General features: G+C 47.8%; 1 protein-coding gene across 1 annotated transcript in view; it reads left to right on the top strand.

Moving 5' to 3' along the window:
• The window catches only part of FBXO16 (F-box protein 16), a 59,676-nt gene that overhangs the window by 23,569 nt on the left and 11,864 nt on the right, over positions 1-24,243 (top strand). The window contains exons 4-7 of the mRNA XM_074991457.1: positions 9,788-9,994; positions 12,058-12,222; positions 12,991-13,217; positions 21,336-21,441. Of these exons, the coding sequence (XP_074847558.1) occupies positions 9,788-9,994; positions 12,058-12,222; positions 12,991-13,217; positions 21,336-21,441 (705 nt within the window). The remainder of the gene's footprint in view (positions 1-9,787; positions 9,995-12,057; positions 12,223-12,990; positions 13,218-21,335; positions 21,442-24,243) is intronic.

Raw genomic sequence — 24,243 nt, 5'->3', positions numbered from 1 at the left:
TTGTTCATCCCGCCCCAGGTGAACAGGAATAAACATGCAGGAAAAGAGCATTCAGTGAGAATGAATTCAGCTCTGTATCTTTGTCATCCTCAGTGGTAACTTCATAGTTGAGTTGCCTTCAAAACTTTCAAATGAATAGGTGTCAGGTACATGGACCAATGTTCCCTGTAAGCTCTGCACTTATGCAGCCTCTCAGGAGTGTTTCCAATGCCACCCAGCTGATTCTCAGAGTGCCCACAGCTAGATTTGTAGCTCTATTGTGGTACACAGTCCCACATGCCTCAGCGCACATAGAATTTATTCCACCCATGGATGGAAAAAGTCCACACTTATGGAAAAGATTAGAGGGAATATTGATATGGATCCATACCTATACAAATCAGTCTAACTCAGTGATACTGAGATCCAGGCCTGCTGATGGTGGGGTCAAAGTGGGCAGTTGCTCTGGGGCCTGGAGCTCTGGTCATCACCAGTGCTGCTTTCGCAGCAGCAGTGGCTAGAGCTCCAGGCCCTTTCGAAATGCCATGGCAACGGTGCTTCAGTGCTCAATGCAGCTGAGGGGAGGACTAGAGCCACGGGCCAGGTGGTGCTAAAGGCTGACTGCCTTGACCTCTCCCCTTCCACCAATGACCCCGCCCCTTCCTGAAGCACAGAGCAGGGCCTCCCTCCCACCTTGCCCTCTGGCTTGCAATGGCTGTTGGCCCCACTACTCAGATCTCAGTGGCTCAGGAATCAAATCAAAAATCAGGATTACCCAAAAGAGCCACAGTAATGTGAATTCTTTGTTTCATTTGCACATCACCTACACTCATTCCTGTCATTCGATTGCCATGTCCACGTCCTACAGTCCTTTTGTTGGAATCTCATGTTGCAGACTACAATCTCATGCTCCTTAGCAAACTCTAGTAGTTTCTTGCCTCGTTCGTTTCTTTCTCTATATCCAAACCTTCCTATGACTCTGTCCCAACCTTCGTTATCTGTTCCAACCGTCACGTTCCAATCTCCTCCGATGATAGGTCCATTTCTCTTTGGTATCTTCTCCAGCATCTTTGTCAAGTCTTTATGGAATAGCTCAGTGTTTTCCTCCGTACTCTCTGACATGGGTGCATATACCTGAATGACTGAGACATTGAACAGTTTTGCTTCGAATCTCTCTACCATCATTCTTGCACTCACTGGTTTGTGTCCTAACAATGCTCCTCCAGCTCTTTTGCTGAGAAGGAATCCATTTCCTGCCTCATGCTTTGTTTCGTTCCCTGACCAAATGACTTTGCAACTGCGCATCTCTTCTGAAGCTGTCCAACACATCTCCTCCAGTCCAAGTATATTGCATCAGTATCTCTCCATCTCCTCCCAAAGCAGCTCTAATTTTCCAGTTGCCTACAGCATCCAGACGTTCCAAATGATAGTATATGTATTAGTTGTAATTTTGTTTTGGTAGCCAACTTATCAACCCAACCCTGACCGCTCGATTGGTGTTGCAGAGCTTGTTTATCCAGGTGACATCCAAGCCAGCATCTTTTATCATTTTGTCATACTGGCATCAGACTTCATTCATATGGTTGTTTCACAATCAGCATATCGATACTCATCTGACCAATCCTCCTTTTATTCAGGCGTGGGACTGGCATGGAACCCCCAGAGGCTTCGTGGTGGAGTTTGCTGTTGACCTCCAAGGAAATAAATAATTGGTTTGTTCCCTTTTTTTGTTTCTTTCTGATAGCTAAAGGAAGACTTGAAGAGTCTACTGTTTTTTGAAGAGGTCCTGGTGGCACTGCTATTGACATGGGGTAGTATTACACGTGTACAGAATGACAGACAGAGAACCGCATGTTCACTAGTGCAATGTCCAAAATTGTTTTATATCACATAGTCCTTATGGAGTCATTGCTGTCAAGTGCTTAGAAGAGAACAGACAAGGAAAACATTTTAGCAGCCTAGCAGTAGAGAAGGTGCAGCACTTCACAACAATAAATCCAGTTAAACTGGTTGGATTAATGCAATCAAATGTAAGAGGAGGAGCTGGGGTGGAAGGTAAACATAGATAGGGTTCTGTCACACTTAAACCTGTTAATAGAAAAAAAGAGACAAATTGTGCATGCTTTGTGGCTGGTTAATATATCATCTAGGAAAACAAACTGTGTGCTTCTTGGGCTGCTGACTATATTGCATTAATTTCAGGAGAGTATCCATTTAAAATGCAAGCATAGGAATCTGCTGGCAAATCCACCACCAAGCAGTTAGGACAACGGGGGATACTGCAGTTATGCTATATTGCAAAAATTGTGAGCAATGTAAAGAGTGAATTAGTAGCAAACTTCCTGATTTGTAAAAGGATGAGCTAAATTTGTTCTGATCACTTCAAACCAAGCTGCTGGTGTGGAAGGCAGTAAACAGAAATTTGAGAATTGTTACTGATTCATAATTTTATCATCTCAGTGGACCTGGTTTTTATAAGATCGAATTGTGGCGTCCTTCTTCAGTTTTCACTTAGAACTCTGGGAAAATATCATTAGGGTTAAAGGTGATATGCAAATAGAGGGAAATGTGTTGGTTACCTGCTTTGTTTCTTTATGTTAAATAAATTCTTTTAGTTTGGGAACTTTTTTCTGCTTGTTTTGGACCTTTTTATGAGCTCTCAGGAATGCCAGTTCTGTCCTTTTCTGGTTTTGCAGAGGACTTGTTGGAGATCTTAGATATATATTTGTGAGAAGGGGTAGGCTGACTGAATTGTTACAAGGCCATCTTTTTTGTCAACTGACTCTCACCTAAGCGAATTAAACAAATCTTAAAAAAAAAACAACCAAACAACAGATTTAAATAGTCTGAAGATAAATTGTTCTTCTTCGAGTGGTCCCCGTGGGTGCTCCACAGTAGGTGTCGGGCTCGCCCCGGCGCCGCAGCTCGGAAAATCTTCAGCAGTCTCCGTTGGGTCGCGCATGCGCCGATGCGCATTGGCTCTTCGCGCGCTTACAGTCACGTGCGCGATCCGGTCCCCGCCAGTTCCTTCTCAACCGCCAACGGCTGCAGACGGAATCCTCTCCGGCTCCAACGCCCGAGACAGATAAATCTTATTTTTTCTCGTGTTTATACTTTTTAACAGTTCATAGTTAGCAGTTCTATAGTTATTATAGTTAGTTACTCTGTTAAAAGTTGTTAAAAGCTAAAGACTATCTTAGAACCGCAGTGGCCGCCTCCGGGCGGGCCCGTCGCTTTTGTTGTCTGCCTTCAAAGGCCACCGGTTATTAACATCACCTAATAGACTGTTAAGTGTGCTATTAGCACCTAAGGACTCAGAGTTAAGTTTTAACAATGCCATCCCCCGGCTTTAAGAAGTGTGAATCTTGCGGGGAGGCCATGCCTGCTTCGGATGGCCATAGCAGATGCATACAGTGCCTCGGGGAGACGCACATTCCCCAGAAGTGCTCCCATTGTTCTAAGTTGACTAACAGAGCTAGAAAAGATAGAGAAATGAGGCTGAAGATGCTGCTAGTTGACAAAGCACTTCAGCCTGCCGCATCGGAGACAGCGCATGCGGAGGGCTCTTCAGGATCGCACAAGAAGAAGGCTGCCTCTTTGACCTCCTCTGCGCAGAAGAAAAGAAGAGCCTCACCTACTCGATCCCTGCCCCTTACTGTTGGGAGCGGGACGAGTGTAACAAAGGGCCCGCGCATGCTGGCTTCCTCCACTGGTAAAGCTGTGGCGCATGCAACCACTCAAGGCCCTGCAGTTACCGGGGAGACGGCACCGAGAGCCGTGCGGGCACTAATCAGTTCGGCACCGGCTACTGCGGCACTGATCGAGACTTCCCCAGAGGCACCGGAAACGATGACACTGAGGACATCGGCACCGAGGATGACGGCACTGAAGATGATGGCACCGGGATCCACGGCACCGAGGACGACGGCACCGGGATCGACGGCACCAGTGATGACGGCACCGGCGACAACGGCACCGGGAGCAGTGGAAATCAGCATGACACCTGCTCCGGTACCAAGTTCACCAATAGGACCACCCGAGAGGGTAAAGGCTAAAACGAAGACCAGGCACCGCAGCCCCTCTCCTGAGGTAATTGCACTGCCTCTGTCACCACGATCACCACCGGAGATTCGATGGGCAGCAACACCTTCAGCCTGTCACAGACGTCCTCCTTTTCTTTGGAGCCCATCACAGGGATCTGCACGCTTTTCTCCAGCATCTAGCAGAGACCCCTACGAGTCTTCTCACAGAGGCTCTCCTCGTACGTCGGTATCATCTCGGAGGTCTCGACATTCCAGGCACCACCCTTACATCATTGGATCATGGTCCAGGTCTCCATTGCCGGGCCCCTGTCCCTGTTGCTACGATTGGTTTGCAGCCCTCGACTTACAGGATGCGTATTTTCATATCACAATTCATCCAGCCCACAGGAGTTTCCTCCGGTTCCTTGTGGGTACAGATCATTTCCAGTACAGAGTCCTCCCATTCGGACTCTCTTCAGCACCCAGAGTCTTCACCAAGACCTTAGCGGTGGTGTCAGCATACCTACACAGACAGGGAGTTTTCATTTTCCCGTACCTGGACGATTGCCTGTTAAAGGGAACTTCCCGGGAGGAGGTATTACGGATGATACACATCACCACAAACACATTTACCTCACTGGGCCTCATCATCAATTTCTCAAAATCAAAGACCGACCCCACGCAAAATATAGAGTTTATAGGGGCTTGGATAGACTCAGTCACATCAAGGGTGTATTTACCCGAGGCTCGTTTTCGTGCCATCGAATCTCTCGTACAACTATTAACGTACAGCCCCACTGTTCCAGTTCTCACGTGCTTACAACTGTTGGGGCATATGGCAACCACCACGTTTGTGGTGCAAAATGCCAGGCTGCATATGCGAGGATTGCAGCATTGGTTGGCAACCGTATACAAACCCTCAATCCACACCGTCCACAAGAGGGTGTCACTTACAACAGAGGCACGAAGCTTGCTAACATGCTGGGGAAACCCCAAGAATCTCCTAACAGGGGTGCCCTTCCGCCAACCGCAAATTACGGTGTTCATTACAACAGATGCCTCCCATATGGGATGTGGGGCTCACATGGACAACAAAACCACTCAAGGATTATGGTCCCCCGCAGAGAAGACACTGCACATAAACATATTAGAGCTCAGGGCAGTGTTCAGTGCGTGCAGGCATTTTCACAATTATCTGCACGGAAAAATAGTCGGCGTGAATACCGACAACACCACCACCATGTTTTATATAAACTGACAGGGGGGAGCCAGGTCTCGTATGCTTTGCGCGGAGGTGGTCCAGCTCTGGAACTGGTGCATCGCCAACAATATAACCCTAAAGGCTTCATACCTACCGGGGGTCCACAACGTCAAGGTGGACCAACTCAGCAGACACTTTGCGCCCACTCACGAGTGGCAGATCCGTCCAGACCTACTCCACCAAGTGTTCTGCAGATGGGGTTTTCCCCAAATCGACTTGTTCGCCACCCGAGAAAACAAGAAATGTCCCCAATGCTGCTCCAGAGCGGGCATGGGACAGGGGTTTTTGGGGACGCCTTCATGATCCCATGGAAGGGCCCTCTACCTTATGCGTTCCCTCCCACGACACTTATACACAAGGTCTTGGAGAAGACCAGAAGGGAGAAAGCACGCATGATACTCATAGTCCCAACCTGGGACCGACAACAGTGGTTCCCATTGCTCTTGCGCATGGCTCAACATCAGCCATTTCCCCTATCAGCAGTACCGGACATTCTCTCTCAGGCTCGGGGGTCAATACTGCACCCGCACCCGAAAAGACTTTGGCTATAAGCATGGCTAATCCATGGCTATGCGCCTTAGAGACTACATGCTCAGAGGGAGTACAACAAGTCCTTGAACGTAGTCGGAGAACTTCCACCAGAAAGACTTATCAGCACAAATGGTTGCATTTTTCCAAATGGTGTTCCTCCAGGCAACTAATACCCCAGGACGCCACCATACCTATGATTCTGGATTATTTGCTACAACTCAAACAAAAGGGACTTTCGCCATCCTCTATAAAGGTGCATCTGGCGGCTATATCAGCGTTTCAGCATGAAGAGGATGGATCAACCACATTTGCCCATCCTGTTGTCTCACATTTCCTAAAGGAGTTGGTGAATCTGTACCCCCCCTTGGAAACCAATACCGCCGTCATGGAGTTTAGACCTAGTTCTACATATCCTCTCGGGACCGCCCTTTGAACCACTGGCTACGGTCCCCCTCCGACTACTTACCATTAAAACGGCTTTCCTCCTGGCAATCACGTCAGCTTGCAGAGTGAGCGAGCTCGCGGCCCTAATGTCCACACCACCCTGCACGATCTTCTCAAAAGAAGCGGTGGTCTTACGATTACACCCAGCCTTCATTCCGAAGGTCTCTTCAGATTTTCATATCAACGAACCAACAGTGCTGCCCTCGTTCTATCCTAAGCCTCACAACTCAAATGAAGAGGCACGGTTGCACTTACTTGACGTAAGAAGGGCACTGGCCTTCTACATCGATAGAACTAAACCTTTCCGGAAAACGGACAGACTCCTGGTGTCCATTGCATCCAGGTCAAAAGGAGAAGCGCTATCTTCACAGAGGATTTCAAATCACATTGTGTCTTGCATAAGACTGTGTTACGAGTTCGCAAGACTCCTCTGCCAGTTCCGCCAAGAGCCCACTCTACGAGGGCGATGGCGGCATCAACGGCCTTCTTCAAAGGGATCGCGCTGAGAGATATCTGCAGAGCGGCGACGTGGTCTTCCTATGACACCTTCGCCAAGCACTACGCCATGCACAGGATGCTTGATGAGGATACACACCTGTCGACAGCAGTCCTTTCATGGGCAAGCTGCACATAAATCGGGTACCCACCTCCTTTTTCGGGGGGGGTTACTGCTGGGTAGTCACCTACTGTGGAGCACCCACGGGGACCACTCAAAGAAGAAAGAGAAGTTACTCACCTCTGTAGTAACGATGGTTCTTCGAGATGTGTCCCCGTGGGTGCTCCACTACCCACCCATTCCTCCCCACTTCAGAGCTCTGTTTGTGTGTTTTCAAGGGCGTCCGGAGCAGTTGATCAGGAACTGGCGGGGACCGGATCGCGCACGTGACTGTAAGCGCGCGAAGAGCCGATGTGCATCGGCGCATGCGCGACCCGACGGAGACTGCTGAAGATTTTCCGAGCTGCGGCGCCGGGGCGAGCCCGACACCTACTGTGGAGCACCTACGGGGACACATCTCGAAGAACCATCATTACTACACAGGTGAGTAACTTCTCTTTTTTCTTCTAAATTAATCAAGTTTCAGCTGCATGCGTCTCCGTTGTCATAATCCCACCAGTTCTCTAGGTATCTGCAGAATCTTCCAAGAAAAACAGGAGAGAAGAGATCTGAATTTCTAATATGAAAAATGATTGGAAAAAGACCCAGTAGGTTAAGTCTTTCTTTACCTATCATAAAAAAACAAAAAAACAAAACACCATATTATTTATTTCCTTGGAGATCAACTTTAAGTAAGAACCTTGAATTCCCACTGAAGTTAGTAAAGCAAGTAAAGACCTCATGATTTAGCTGACAGAGAATATATTGCTGGAAAAGTCTAATTCGGACAGTAGCTTTGCAGTAGAGGAGTGCATGTCATGGTGCACTGTCAGCGCATGTAGAAGAACAGTCTACACTCATCCCTCGTTAAACGAGTACTTTTCTTACGAGTACTCGCTAAAATGAGGGACACGTATACTTACCTTTGTTCACTAGACGAGTGAACTCCCCCCGCTAATGCCACCCTCATCCCCCTCACCATGGCTTCAACCCACCTTAATCTGACCCCCCTGCCCACCCTGCATACCCAACCCGCCACAGCCTGGCCCCCCCGCCAGCCCCTCAGTCCCAGACTGCCATAGCCTGATCCCACCCTGCCAGCCCCACAGCCCCAACCCTCTGCAGCCTGACCCCCCCATCTGCCCTGCAGCCCCAAACCGTGGCAATCTGACCCCCCCGCAAGCCCTGTGGCCCCAAACCGCTGCAGCCTGACCCCCTCCCCACTGTCCCACACACCCAACCTGCAGCAGCCTTGACCCCCTACCCGCCCCACACGCCTAATTCACCACAGCCTTAACACCCCCCGTCCACCCTAAGGACCCAACCTGCCACCACATTTTAACCCTCCCTCTCACTCATGGCCCCAAACTGCCCCCAGCCTTTAACCCTCCCCAACCCCCACCAACCCCAAAGTTCACTTCCCTTTCAAAAGCAGCGCCACATGCTGCAACTCCTTCTCCAAGTTAGGAGCGCTTGAAACGAATCAGAGACTTTCATGTGCATTTTGATGGTAATTCAGTGTCCCTCTCATGAGTTTTCCCCTACAAGCAGAAAGCTGGTAACCAAGTGTGCTCGTATAGCGAGGGATGAGTGTATAGCAAGCAGTGCTCCAAACAACTTTGAAAGCTTCATTCTCCTTGAGCTGATTTAGATAACAGGTGCTATTCCTACCAATAGGGAGCAGGAGTAAGTAGTAATCCATTTAAAATTCGGTAAGAAGAATTTCATCCCTAGAATACTATCTTTAAATGATTCATTCGCAAGCTGTCATTGCATCTAACAAAGTGGGTCTTTGCCAACAAAAACTTATGCTCCAATAAATCTGTTCGTGTTATAAGGCGCCACAGGACTTCATATTGTTTACGCTCCTGTGGGGTTCCCAGTGATCCCAACTGCTTCTGGGGTTTTCTTACATGCTCTCCAACTTTTGCACTTTATGCTCTCTCCTTTCCTAAAGGACATGGCTTTGAATTTTCTGGCACGGAGGGCAAGAATCACTTGTGACTGAGTGATTCCCAATAGGAGGTTGTTGCCATAGTCTCTTTCCATCTTTTATTGCTCAGAAAAAGAAAAACAGACTTCACTGCTCCCTCTGCACTCACCCTGTCTACATGTTCCTAGCCCATCTCTGCTTATGGACCATCTCACTTTACTACGCCCCAGACCAATGCATGCATGATAGATTGTTTACCTAAATATGCTCTTCTTCCAGCAGGTAAGGTCAGAACTTTATCCTCTCTGTACACATTGGTCAGGGGCATGTTGTACAGGAGAGGCAGGATGGAGGTTAGACTGATTACTGGAGATGTGGGTTTTAGTCCTTGGTGCTGCATGTAATTTTATGTGACCGTATTTAGGCCAGGATCCTCAAATGTATTTAGGCGCTTAAGTCCCATTGATTTCAGGGGAAGTTAAGAGCCTGAATGCCTTTGAGAATCTGGGCCTTAGTCTCATTGTGTGTCAGTTCCCTAAAAGTAAAATGGTGATAATAGCATTCCTCTGATGAAAAGAGATGTTCTGAGGGTAAATCCATTATACATTGTGGAATGGTCTTCTTACAGGCTCACAGATCTGACATAATGGTGGCCAGATAGTTGTACAGAAAGTTGTCCAAAGTAGCAGTGAACTTATTCCCATTTAAACACGATATATGTGAATATTTTTACTTTCATGAATAATCCAATAGAAGTTAACATCCAGGACTTCTGAGGGGAATAAAGAGCCTTTTGCACCCAGGTGTTTCCAGACTTGGGCACTGGAGGAGGAATCTTTTAACTCACATGCTGAGTGCATTTGCCATTTCTTTTAATCTAGCCTTCATGTTTGTCTGCAGTTTCCACATGATTCACCAGAAGCAATGGCTTATGTATTTGCCTTTACCTTGCCTGGAATATTAGTCTAATTTTTTACAAGCTGTACCTTGGGTGCCACAAAACCAGCAGTTCCCTTTTGCAGTTTGACAAGTGGACAGATGGTCAGAGGCGAAGGATCCTGATAGACTTGTTCGAACGCTGCTCCCTGTCCCAGCAGAAGTTCTGTTCCAAGCAGCTGCAGGACCGAGTTCCAGCTGAAGCCCTGGATTTCACCACCAAGCTTCCCAGAGTCTTGTCTTTATACATCTTTTCTTTCCTGGACCCCAGAAGTCTCTGTCGATGCGCACAGGTAAAAAGCAGCACATAGCTGAAGTATGAAAGCTACTTTCAGGTGAGTTCAGAGGATCTATAAGGAAGCACTTGATTTTACCAGATACCTGTGCCAATTAAGTCCCTCCATAACAGCACAAGAGACTCTCTGTAATTATCAGTGTAGAGGGAATTTCTTGGCCATATAAGCTAGGACAGTGTTTCTCAACCAGGAGTATGTGCACACTTGGGGTTACACCGAGGTCTTCCAGGGGTACATCAACTCATCTAGCTATTTGCCTAGTTTTACAACAGGGTACATTAAAAAAACACTAGTACAGTCAGTATAATCTAAAAGTTCATTTAGACAGTGACTTGTTTCTACTGCTTCATATGCCTGATGCTGAAACGTAATTACGTTTCTATTCCAATTCATTTATTTGATAATGAGATGGTACAAAGTCAGCAAGTTTTCAGCAGTAGTCCTCTGAGAGATTGTTGCATGTTTTTGTAAGTCGTTTTTTTAAGTGAGATGTAACTTAGGGGTATGCAAAACAAATCTGACTCCCAAAAAGGGTACAGCAATCTGGAAAGGTTGAATGGCACCTGTTTCACAACCTCAAATTACCTTAGGACCATGTTTCTCAACCAGTGGTACGCGTACCCTTAGGCGTACATGAGAGGAGTCTGGAGGCACATATACTATTTTTTTAAAAAGGGGGTACTGTATATAAAAGGTTGAGAAACACTGATCTAGTGTGCAGAAATGTTGCAAAATCATGGAGAAATGGGATAGATAATCTCTGTTCCAAGGGTTTTAGTATTTAAGACCATGTAAACATCGTAGCCAAGATTTTCAAAGTCTAGTGATTTTTGGGTGCCTCCATTTTCAGGAGCCCAATTTGTGGCACTTTAAAGAGGCTGATTTTCCAAAGACGAGGGCCGGGCACTTTCTGAAAATCAGGCCCTTTCAGGTGCCTCAAATTGAGCATACAAAATCACCAGCTGCTCTTGAAAATGGTGGCCTCTTGTAATTGCAAAGATACAGTATAAAAAGCTTAAAAACCCCTTTGAACGGGATGTATTGTGCTGTGCACTGGCTTTAGGGGAGCAGAAATACTCAAGGTGGAGCTTTTGAATAAGAGACTCAGTCCCAGGGTCTTTCAAGACTCAGTGTTGTCCGTGCGTGGCCAGGAGGACAATAATTCTGGGAATGACTTACTCAGAAAGGAGGGCCCCGGGCTCTTTCATGGTGTCAATGGATCAGTGCTTTTTCAAATATAGGTAAGTTAATGGTGCATTTAGCCTTAGACTTGAATACATGCTCTGTGCAAAATAAATGCCTGTGAGGTATATAGCAGGACACAGCTCTGGCGAAAAATCTCAGTCTGTTCACATGCAGGCAACTCAGGGAGGGTTCCTTAGGAACAATGGATATCTTCCCTCCTGGCCAGTAATTTTTGAGGCAGTGTTAGATCATCCCTTTGCAGAGGGCCAGCCAGCACAAGGCCTCTGCCTCCTGTGAATGCCACTTACAACCCACTGACAGGGCCCATGCATCTTATGCACACCTGCGCATGCGTTGGGCACATGGGCCACACCAGTGGGGCGTTAGTGGCAATTTAAGCAGTGTTTAGGCTGTCTGTCTGCAAAGGAGTGAATTACACCCTCAGTAAATGGTTCCCAGGGCTGGTGATGTGGGGCACAAAGGGGGCAGTTGCTTCAGGGCCCAGTGATTTAAAGGGGTCTGGGGCTCTGGGCCCTTTAAAAATCCCCACTGGAGCCCAGCATGGCATTGTCCAAGCAGATCTGAGAGTTGAGTGGGGGGTGAATGGTATGGTCCAGGCAACACTGAGGACAGGCTGCCCCTAACCTCACCCCCTCTACCTGGGGCTCCACCTTTTTGGGCCTAGAGGTGAGCCCTTCCTCCCCCCAATATTGTCCAGGGCCCAGTGAAGTCTGTCACCAGCCCAGCAGTCCTTGCCCCTTTAAATTAAATACATTGGTGAGTTCTAAGAGGTGTGATCTTGCAAGCAGTTGACATGGTGGGGCTCGCACTTTGCTTTACATTACATGAGACAGTGATGCCTTTGGCTTTCACAGGTGAGCTGGCATTGGAAGTACCTGACGGAGTTGGATCAGCTCTGGATGCTTAAGTGCTTGCGTTTTGGCTGGTACATCAACTTCTCTCCAACCCCCTTTGAGCAGGGCATCTGGAAGAAACACTACATTGAGATGGTGAAGGAGCTTCATGTGACAAGGCCCAAGGTACCTCTGTCTTTCTGGAAGACATGGCCTGGCAGCAGAAAATATCTTAGCATTAGGGTTGCTTCTTTTGTTTTGCTCTTATTGGACAGTATCACGCTCATCAAACCAGCAGAGTTCTCTACTTAAAATGACTGCGTGGTGCTCCATATCATGCATTACTTTGCAACGCCTTGCTCCACTCATCCTCATGGGGAGGCAACTCAGGCACGTACTAGCAACAAGGGAAAATGTGTCCCTTTGATGCCCATCCCTGATGTCTCCCCTACTTCTGTTCACATCTCCTTTGGGGCAATGTTGTGAAGATCCCCCCTTCTTACCTTTTGGTCTCTGCAGCCCTCTTCCAATACTCTCCTCATGGGCCCACTCTATTCCCAAATTTGAGTCTCCTTCAGCAAAGGGAGAAAGAAGAGAGGCCAGCAGTACTCTTCCCATCAGCTAATCTCTGATGATGAGGGCAGTGGTCTGAATTAGATCTCTCCAAGGCTGTGTGGGAGATTGGAGTGGTGGAAAAACAAAACACCTGTACATTGGCTGGCTCTTTGGGAAGGGAGATGGTGAACTTCTCCCTCTGCAGTCACCCTGTGTCCTTGAATACCATTAGATAGTACCCCTGTATCGGGTCCCCCAAAACTGGCAGATCTGTCACTGGGGTGGCTGATCATTCTCCCATGGAAATTTCTTTATTTTGCATTTCATTGCTCACAATGCCCACTGGTGGGACTGTGGCTGGGTACCAAGGCTTATTTCCACTTGTGTCTCTCCCATTAGACCCCTCCAAAAGATGAATTTGTGGTCATCAATGTCCAGCCAATAGCAAAAGATGTCCCTGAGGCAAAACTATCCTTTTCCTTGGTTCTCCGATCAGCAGCCGTGCTTGGAAAAAACAAAGAGAAAAAAGAGCTTCCGCCATGGCGGTCCTCGGATAAACACCCCACGGACATCATCCGATTCAACTACCTGGACAACTATGATCCCATCGAGCAAGTGAGGCAGGCGTAAGATGCTCCCCTCCTTCCTTTCTGTATTTTCCATGGGATGGGAAAGGTGGCTACCGCTAGGCAGAAGAAAGAGGCTGTTGTGTACTCAGAGGCTAGAGTTACATGGGGCATCAGTCCTTACACTTCAGGGTCACGGGCTAGTCATGGGCTGGAGTCAGAAAGATGCTTTTCTACCTGAATTAAGAACACACAGCAAAGTGCAGTAGGACACCGTTGTGGTTTCTTCTGACACATGGAGCTGTGGCTATTGATGGTTCAGCTGGTACAATGATCTGTCCTTGTGCAGCACTTCCTTGGAGGAAAGGCTCAAGAGAATCTTGAATCCCACCCTGCTACACATTTAGGCTACGTCTACACGTGCACCCAACTTCGAAATAGCTTATTTCGATGTTGTGACATCGAAATAGGCTATTTCGATGAATAACGTCTACACGTCCTCCAGGGCTGGCAACGTCGATGTTCAACTTCGACGTTGCTCAGCCCAACATCGAAATAGGCACAGCGAGGGAACGTCTACACGCCAAAGTAGCACACATCGAAATAAGGGAGCCAGGCACAGCTGCAGACAGGGTCACGGGGCGGACTCAACAGCAAGTCGCTCCCTTAAAGGGCCCCTCCCAGACACACTTTCATTAAACAGTGCAAGATACACAGAGCCAACAACTAGTTGCAGACCCTGTATATGCAGCACGGACCCCCAGCTGCAGCAGCAGCAGCCAGAAGCCCTGGGCTAAGGGCTGCTGCCCACGGTGACCACAGAGCCCCGCAAGGGCTGGAGAGAGAGTATCTCTCAACCCCCCAGCTGATGGCCGCCATGGAGGACCCCGCTATTTCGATGTTGCGGGACGCGGATCGTCTACACGTCCCTACTTCGATGTTGAACGTCGAAGTAGGGCGCTATTCCCATCCCCTCATGGGGTTAGCGACTTCGACGTCTCGCCGCCTGACGTCGATTTCAACTTCGAAATAGCGCCCGACGCGTGTAGACGTGACGGGCGCTATTTCGAAGTTAGTGCCGCTACTTCGAAGTAGCGTGCACGTGTAGACGCAGCTTTAGTGTGGAATTCATCCTCTGCGGTGGGTCAACATCAGTCCTGTAAACAATATAAGTCCCAATTAAGCCCTCAAGGTTCACTAGCCTTGTATTGCCCCCCCCGCAGAGGGGTGAATTTCACACAAGGTGCATGGCCACTGTGATTTTCATCTGTAGTGGGACCTAAATGGGCTAAATGCTAATCTATTTGCCTGAGTTCTTTTTGAAAATAGTTATGCTGGATGGAACCTGCCACTCCTTCTGGACATTTCAGAAATTCTCCATCTCCTAGAAAAATCTCATCATGATCTTTAATCTGTATACCCTTGTCCTGGGGTTTAACCCTGCCTCAGAGCACTTTCTACAGTCAATGTCACCATCTTTCGTTAGCATCTTTCAAAACGTCAGTCCCATCCTTTGTAGTAGAATTGACCGGAGACTTCATTAACCTTTTGTAACCGGGACACTTGTCCTTACTGACAGGTACAGATTGAACCTCTCTAGTCCAGCACTCTTTGTTCCAGCAACATCTATGGTCCAACATGATTTTACTTAGCTAAGTATCCACCTATCATGAGTATGGCCAAGTTTCCTGTGGTCCCATAAAGTTTCTTACAGCCATTAGTTCTGACTCAGTGTTCTGTGCTGTTGTTTAGCTCTATTTAACCCAAATGTCTTCTAAGAGCCCAGGAAGCAGTGAAAGTGTTGGTAATGCTGCCAGACTATATTGACCTCCTATGGTTCAGCAAATTCTCTGGTTCAGCATGGGTTAGGTCCTGAGACTAGTGCCAGACTGGAGAGGTTCAACCTGTATTATTATTTTTAGAAGTAAATATTTATACTATGGTAGGATTTATACTACTTGGTCTGTATCAGGGTCACCTTATACTCGGTGCTGTGCAAAATCAAAGGACAATCCTTGCTTTGAAGAGTTTCCAATCTAAAGCCAGAGCCAGACGAAGGGCAGGGGATGTGGCTACAACACACAAACAGAGGGAGGAGATCCTGAGTTGTTAATGGTGCAATAAGCATGGGGAGTATTTTTCATCCTCCTGAGTAGCGTTTGAACCTGTGAACCACTTGTGCTCCTGAGATCATTTTTGTGTGCAATGTTCTACCAACCCTAGTGGTAATTACAGTGGATTATTTCAAGGAGAGAAATGAATTTCATGAGATTTTCTTCTTGATCAAAGATCTCCCTTTTATATCACCTAAGCTGTACGTAATTGCTACCCTGCCGTCTCCTCGATAATGCCTGTTGCAGCTATGCAGTAGCTGAGGTGTGCTGGTTTAGGCATCCATGGGACTTTTCACTTGAACAATCCATACTGAGGTATTTTCTCCCTGTCAGAATTGACTGCTGCAGCTAATCACCCTGGAGGCTGTATAGAATGACCACCATCCTTCAGGCTCAGGAAGACTGCCTGAGACATAGTTGGACAATGCTATTCCCTGAGGAGTTAGAGGAGTAATTGTAGAAGCATACCAGGCACTTCTGCAGGCTTCAAGTTGCTTTATATTATTTACTGCTTGTTTTAGCATAGCAGCTAGCAGCCCTAGACATGGACTAGGATCCCTCTGCACCAGGTGCTGTTCAAACTCAGAACAAGTCAGTCCCTCACCCAAAGAGGCATCTTATTGGGCTTTTTATCAGGCCAACCCCATTGTATTAGGAAATGAGATACCAGCACCAGGTATTGACCCTGTATAAATCTTCTGTGAGAGAGTGAGAGAAGGGCCTGGCGGCGTAGTGCCTAAACAAGGCCTTTTTGCCCAGTTAGCCCTGCCCGGTTTCACTTGCAGCCAGTGCCAGGCCTGGAGGGAGAATGAAAGGAGGGAACCAGGCTCAGTTAGGGGCTGACCTGGGAAGAGGCAGGAGCTAGTTCTGCTGTCCACAGGACAGAATCACAGAATCATAGGGCTGGAAGGGACCTCAAGAGGTCATCTAGTCCAGCCCCCTGCTTCAAGCAGGATCAACCCCTACTAAGTCATCCAGCCAGAACCTTGTCCAGCTGGGACTTAAAAAGCTCAAGGGATGGAGAATCCACCACCTCTCTAGGCAACGCATTCCAATGCTTCACCACCCGCCTGGTGAAGAAGTTTTTCCTAATATCTAACCCACACCTTTCCCTCTTCAACTTCTGACCATTACTCCTTGTTCTGCCATCAGACACCACTGAGAACAATTTCTCACCCTCCTCTTGACCTGAGCCAGAACTGTCTTCTGGGTCAGCTGCAGAAGGATGCAAGCCTCCAAACCCTCCCCTGCCCAGGCACCAAGAGAAGGAACCAGAAGGAAAACCCCACCAAGGAGGGGGAAAGTGGACTCTGGAGGCCATGTCCCAAACTGAGGGAACAGGCTCTGGTGGGCAGCTGGAAGTCCTACACCCTGGGATCTCAGTTAACACTGGGACCTAACCACTAGGCCACCCCACTGCCCGGGGGGTCCCGGCCACACCCTCCATTTTTAACCTCCAGGTGGTCTTGTCAGCAGCACACAGCTGTCATTTATCAGCGGCACGGTCTGATCCTGGAACGTGGGGTGCAGGCGGCCTGCACAGTGGGGGAGCTTGAGGTTGTATCTGCCCAGGAGTGATGCCCTGACTCCACCCCCATGTAATTTCCGTTTTTCTGCATGGGACTGTGGTTAACATTGCTCCATAGGGTATGTGCTCAGGCATGATAAGATGCCAAGTCTCAAACTCCCCGGCTGTCTTGTGCATTGGTCAGGCCGCCTGTCTTTTTTAAAGATTCAATAAAAGGAAATGTTTCCAGTCCTTGCAGCTTGAAAGAAAACTTTCCAGCCGTGACCCCATTCTGTGTTATCCTCCAGAGTCCACAGACGGCTTAGAACAAAAGCTCTTGAGAGAGGAGGGAACTACACCCATTCAGCGTAAAATGTTTTCATTTGGCAATCAGGTGCCATTTAAAGGGTAACATTGTAACCAATTTCATGGCCACTCCTTGCAGCAGAAACATTCAGTGAAGCTGCTGATTCCCCATCAGTGTCCAGGAGGGCACAGCTGTTAATGGTGGAGTCCTGTTGGGCTTCTGTATCTCTACCCAATTCTCAGTCACTGGGTCCAGAGAAGGCAGTAAGAAGAAACAGCGGTTTTCTTGCGGGGGTTGGAGGGGTTAGGGGGCACAGCTCTGTATGCAAAGATCACTGATTGGAATGCAGTCCCTGAAGAGATTGGTCTTAAAGGGCTCCAGGAAGGAGAGGGGTGATAGACTTTTAAGTATGTTAAACGAGGGGCATGGGGAGGTGGGATAGAGCAGGAAATTGCCTCGAGCCAGGTGGCAGTGAAGGAGGTGGGGGAGAAGTGAGGAAGAGTGGGAAAAGACACAAAAGGAAAGCAGATTGGGATTATGGATTGCCTGGAAGCAGGGCCAGATTAACTCTTTTGGGGGCCTAGGGCTAGTAGATTTTGTGGGGCTGCCTAGGCGCAAGTGTGGGGCCAAAAATGAGGGGCTCAGTGTATGGAAAGGGGCTATTGGGGACTTTGGTGGGAGTGCAGGGTCTGGACAAGAACTAGGCTCCAGGAGCGGGCTGGGGGTGGGGAGCCAGGGTCTGGGAAGAAGGGTGCAGGAGAGGGTTTGGTGTGGGGCTGTGGGGTCTGGGAGGGAAAGAGGCTGCAGGACCAGGTTGGGGGTGGAGAGGTAGGTTCTGAGTGGGAGGCAGGATCCACGAGTGGGCTGAAAGTAGGCGTGCAGGGCCTGGGAGGGAGGAAGGGGCCAAGAGCAGGCTGGGGTGAAAGTGGTGGGCCCTGGGGTGGAGGTGTGGCATCTGGGAGGGAGGGTGTGGGAGGGAGCAGGGGATTGGGATGCTTATGTGGCACAGCTCCAGGGCGAGGAACGTGGCTCTGCATGACCCTGTACTTCAAGACACTGCCATCTGCCACTCCTATTGGTTGCAATTACTGGCCAATGGGAGCTGCAGGGGTAGGATCTGCAGGTGAGCACCACAAGCAGTGACACATGCAACTACTATTGTGGAGTGGGAGGGGAATAGTAGCATGTAGAGGCTTTGGGGCCTTGGCCTGCAGCACCTAAATCCCCTTTCATAATCTAGCCCTGCTGGGAAGTATTATCCAAACTCCTTGTGGAGTTGCAGCCATGGTTTATACTGTTGCTTATCTGTCTGCGTAAAACTGTTATCATTGTGGTATCTCTCGGGCGTTCTCTGTAGGTTTTGTTTTCTACCTGAATCTTCCAGATAGCCTTTCACTTGGGTCCAGAGGAGAGCAGCTAATAGCAAGGGTGGCTTTGTCTATTCAAGAGCATTTCTCAGTGTTGCAAAGAAGAAGTGATACATTTTCCTAGGAGACTTGTAGCTGAGTGGCCCAGCAAGCCACGATCTCCCTGAGTAGGTTCTGACTGGGAAGGAGCAGGAGAAGAGTTTCTTTAATTCACTTGCACCGAAGGTGTCTGGAACTGTGCAGCTTGTCCACCAATAAATCATAAGTTTTCTCTCCCCTCTGATCCCGGATAAAGAATTCTGATTCCAGTGCAGTGTTTGAATCCTGCCAGCTCTGTGGCTTGGTGACTCAGGAAGGAGGTCTGCTACTTCTTATGATGGTGGGGCATCTGAAATGGCTGCTGACCATCTTCTGGCCTCTGGAAGCCAACACTAACTCAGGTAGATAATCTGTGGATGCAGGCAGGCTCTAAAAGCACTTGCATGTTGTGCTGGAGCATTTAAAAATAATGACTGTAATAATCATTCTGTCAACAACCTAGGACTAGCTTCTTACTGAACAGGCCTCACTGTCGTGTGAAGGGAACTCCATTGCACTGGCGCTATTATTCGTGACATCATGCCCTACCAATTGGATCTCTTTACAGCTAGCCCGACTTTCTTTCTTTGCTACATGTCAGCAAGGGCTGTGCAGATTAAACCATCTGTTAGAAACAGACAGAGGGATAAACTCTGGGAACAAGACTTGGATCCATGATTTTGTGAATTTCAGCCGTGGGCGAGTTGCTTATCCTCTTATTTAGCACTCAGACGCCAGAGTGATGCACTGGGTATTGGAAAGAGATGTTGAGAGGATTAATGTTTGTGCTTTTGAAGGTGACACATTTTAAATTATTATCTGCACACACATTGGGTGTGACAGGCTGTCCCTGTTGGATTTCCTTATAAATCCTTTCATTTTTTTCAATAATGTATTTTAAATTACGAGGGTGCTGTCACTACCCTTTACTAGATGGAATCCGAACTGCTCAACCATGTTTTATAGACCCTATACTTTTAATAGCTAGTTAAGACACTTTTTTGGTTCTGGTGGTAGGAGCTTGTTGTTTTGGATGAGGAGAACCTGAATTTTGTTGGAAGCTGACCAAATTCTTCACAGTGAATAATGCAGTAGCTGAATTTTACCTCTTGGTTGCCCGTAAATTGTCTACAGACAGTTCGATTTTCTTAATTATTTAAAATCATGTCTCTAAAATTCTGTGGATGGTTCTTGGTAATCAGATTATCTGTGAGAAATGCCTTATGAACACTCAGTATTGGAATGGTGTTGGGTTCCAAGGATACGCGAGTCAGATAGTATATTTTTGGTTCCTGTTTGGATGAGGGTAATTCTCTTAAAATCAAGTTTCTGTCATGTGAAGTTGTATGATTTTTTTTTAAATTCAAAATGTGCTTTTTAGACTTTTATTTGCTCATAAAACAAGATGTGATGTTGATGTGTGTAGTATAAGAATCTGGACAGAACAGGAAAGTATAGCTTTAAAATTTTCTGGGAAAGTTTCTGCCTGTGGAATTATTTGCTAGACTGTTTGCAGAGACTGAACATAAAGGCAAATCAATGTAGTCAAAGAAAATTTGTGGAAAAACCCACATGAATATTGGCAGAAAATTGTTTGCAGTATTTATGTGGCTTTGGTTGTGTCCTTGCAGCTGGTATGAAGTGCTAAGTGGCCATGGGATATACCAGAGTGACGGTTTGAAGTCCTAGGGACCCAGGACAGTCATGCAGGGAAATTTTCTGTGGGCCAGTTTGAATATTCCTGCATCCAGAGTGCAGGAAATTCCCATCCTTCCAATTGATTATATTAACTTTTATAACAATTCCATATAGACACAGACAGAAGATTTAACTGGTTATAAAAACAAAGACCTGTAGGAGGGGCTGGCAGACTAGGATCTGATCTATATTACAAGATATGTAGGCTTAACAAAAAGTATGTTCTGCAATCAGTTTTATTAAACCGGTGCAACCCACAGGCAAACTTTGATTTAGCTGAAATGGGTAAGGAATTGATTCAAGCTAACTTGATACAGTAGAACCCTGAGATACGAGCTCTCAAGTTGTGTATATTTTGGTTTAATGCAAAGTTGAGTGGTGGGGAGCTAGCACCTGGCTCTGGGCTGCCCGCCACTCGGGAGAGCCGGGAAACTGGTCAGCGGCAGCACTGATCAGTTTCTCCGCTCCTCTGCATGCCAGGGAGCTGGTGCCTGGCTCCTGGCTGCCTGTGATGTGCAGAAGCCAGGAAACTGACCAGCCCGGACCCAGGCACCAGCTCCCACCAGGCAGAGGAGTGGAGAAACTGATCAATGCTGCCGCCCTGGTCAATTTCCTGGCTTCTGTCAGGGGTGGCAGCTGAGACTCTCAGCTGCTGCCACTGACAGGAGCAGGGAAATTGGCTTTGAAGGGGGTCTGCAAACAGTTTGGGGGGGGTGATTGGGTGTCCACATTAGTGAAAAGGTTGGGAACAATTGGTCTATACATCACAGAACAAGACTGTACAACTTTATTGTGTTTTATATATCTAATACAAACTGTTTACCATAATGTTTTCAAGAGTTACAGTATAGTAATGGAAGAGAGCAGCTTACAGGTTTAGGTAGGGCCAAGGAGAGTGCGTGAGCTACAGAGGTACAGGAAGACTGTTACAGTTGGAGAGAGCAGCAAAGAAAGTTCTCAATCCTACATCACACACAAAGGTGTTGGGGAAATAAAAGATGTTGTTAACAAAGGAAGCCTGAACTGAAGCGAGCTTGTCTCTTGAGGTTTTTGTATTTCAGTATGGATTCCCCTTCTCAGCTAACTTTGTTCCTTTCCACTTTGCAGTGGAACGAAAGGAGGGGGACTAACGCCAGGCCTCAGCCAGCAAACATTTGAGAAAAAAAGAAAACCAAGCAATGCATCGTATAAGCTCAGGAAAGCAAAGTCACTGGCAAGTATCTCTAGCTCCTGACTTTATCAACACAAGACTATTGCACCAGAAATCTGCTTTATCACCAGTCTTTTACACCAGGGTCTGTTTGGCCCAAAGCATTTATATAACCGTAAATAGTGCTGGTACCTTGGGTCACAAACAGACCTGGTTGGATTTTGTTAACTGTGAGCTGTGACTGGCTTCCTTTCTCATAACTTACATTTTAAATCCCAGTTCCAAGTGCCATCAAGGAGGTGGCACTCTGCTCAGAGGAAAGATTTCTTCAATTAACACATTGTGATTAGGCCTAATGCAGGAGCACTTTGGGGGGTGCAGAATTTGCTGATATGTGACCAGATTTATGACTATTAATAATTATTTGTATTACAGCAATGCCTATAGACCTTAACTAGCTCAGCAGTCCATTGTGCCAGGCCCTGTACAAATGTGTTCTAAAGGACAGTCCCTGCTCTGCAATGCTAAGAACAGAGAAGATTGATGGCTGCCCCAGCATAACTGCATTGGCCGAGGAGGGAGGAGAAAGTGCAGGGAACATCTTTCTTCCCTTCATTTTTCTGGGCAGGGACTCATGCTGCCTGGGCCTGATTCTTCTCTCACTTATTCCAGCCACACAGCCTTAGAACCAGGCCTGCAACAAGCGGGAGAGTGGGACGGGGGACAAAGGGGCTGTTGCCTCGGGGCCTGGCATTTCAACGGGGCCTGGAGTTTTGGCCACTGCTGCTGGTACTTTGGCAGTGGTGGCAGTTGGAGGTCTGGGCCCATTTGAACTACCACAGCAGGGCTGCTTCACGTAGCTCTGGTGGGTGGCCCAGTGGCACAGTCCAGGTGGTGCTAAGGACTGATGGCCCTAAATCCCGCCCCTTCCACCCTTGGCCCCACCTCTTCCAGGGCACAGAGTTGGACCTCCCCTCCACCTTGCTCCTGGGCCTGCAGTAGCTGTCAGCCCCACTGTTTATAACCCAGTGGTCAGTGGAATCACACTTGTGTGAGAAGACAATCTGGGCTCCCTGAGTGTAAAAGGGAGCAGCCAGTATAACCCTGTGGTCTGTGTGTTAGGTGCCCCCCAGTGTGCCTGACTGGCCCATGGAAGGTGTAAGTCTGTTACAGTAAAGCCCAGGACTTCATCTCAAGCTGTAGAGACTCCTGCTGCGAGCTTGAAAGTCCCCAGTTCTGTGCCCGTTGTGATCAGAGGGTGGCCGTCGTATCAGCTGCATTCAGTGCTCCTCAGGGGTGAGACCCTGTGCTCCAGCAGGTGGCATCCAGGCTGTGCTGGGGGGTGCAAACACTACACTTGTTCTAGTTTAGCAGTTTCCGTGGGGAGGATGCTGCTGCATTCTCTGGACACATTGTACCAACTCACATGCCCTGTGGAGACATGCCCCACCCTGGCAAATCAGGGGGAGCTTCCACTTGTGAAGCGAGGGTTCCAAATCTGGTCTCACTGAGTCTCTCCCTGACAGCCCGATCCATTCTCTTTGTTTAGGAGCTGCGGCAAGAGGCAGGCGTGCTGATTTGCACTGGTGTACGTGGGAGGGAATGAAACTGCTGCTGTCTGTTCTCATGGCTGTCCTGGAATAGCTGTGTCCCCTCAGGCAGCTCCCTTCCCTGGGGCTCAGTCGGCCTGATTTAAAATGGGGATTAAAGCAGCAATCACACAGAGGCATTGGGAGGTTTAATCTCTCCAAAGTGCTGAGCAGGATATAACTACCAAGAAAAAATTAATGTTTGTAAAGCACTTTGAGGCTTTGGGAAGAGAAGTGCTAGGTAAGGAGGAAGCGTTATTCTCAAATGTACCACCTGGGACATGTTTGGATTCAAACTATTCAAAATAGGGTCCTTCAGTCACTGATCAGCTGCTGTTGCCACGGATTTCAGCCTCATCTCTTTGGATCCAGTCAGGGTCTAAGCAGAACCTAACTAGAGTAGGTCACACATCGGGGCAAAACACTGGGGCCCAAATCCTCAAAGGTATTTAGGCACATAACTTCCTTTGAAATCAGTGGAAGTTAGGTGCCTAAATACCATTGAGGATCTGGGCCTGACTCACTTCGGTGGGCACAGGAAGTAATTTGCGATGCATGTACCTGCTCTTTAGTCGGTTCCCTTATTACCCTGGATACAAACATTCGGCTATATCTACATTGTGGACTTCACTGCTGTACCACTGCAGCTGCACTGCTATGAGGTCTCCTGTACAGCTGCTCTCTGCTGGGAGCCAGAGTGGAGAGAACTCTCCTATTAGCATAATTAAACCAGCCCCAATGAGGGGCTCTGTCCAAACTGGCACTTTTGTCAATGAAACATAGGTCGATCGGGGTGTGTGGTTCTTTTATCCCCATGAGCAACGGAAGGACTAGGGTAGGCAAAAACTTAGTTTCTGTGCTTTGTAAATACTGGATCAGCTTTCTCAAGACCCTGGTATCTTTGCCCAAAACATTCTCTTGTACTTGCCACTTTCCATTATCACTATCTGATGTCAGTTTATACTTTGAGCACTTGCATTTTGGCAGCATGAGCAGCCTTAGCACTGCTAGCTGTTAATACTGAAGATTCGTTGAGCTAAGATTTGATAAAAAGGGACAGCCTCAGATGGCAGCAGTACCAGGAAGTTGGGCTTTCAGAGAGCACCCTAGAGAGAAGCTTTTGTAGATATGGACAATGAATAACTGCCAGAACAGGCAGATTCTTGTGACCATTTTTTTTTCAAACTTGGAAGAATTCATCCCAAGTAATGAGAACCAGAGAACCCATGTGTGCCAGCCAACAAAGGACATTTACAGTAGGAAAACTAAAGCTGAC

Source organism: Carettochelys insculpta, chromosome 3 (assembly GCF_033958435.1).
Source record: "Carettochelys insculpta isolate YL-2023 chromosome 3, ASM3395843v1, whole genome shotgun sequence".
NCBI lineage: Eukaryota > Metazoa > Chordata > Testudines > Carettochelyidae > Carettochelys > Carettochelys insculpta.
The sequence above is the reverse complement of the archived record's forward strand: the minus strand, read 5'-3'. Positions and strand labels throughout refer to the sequence as shown.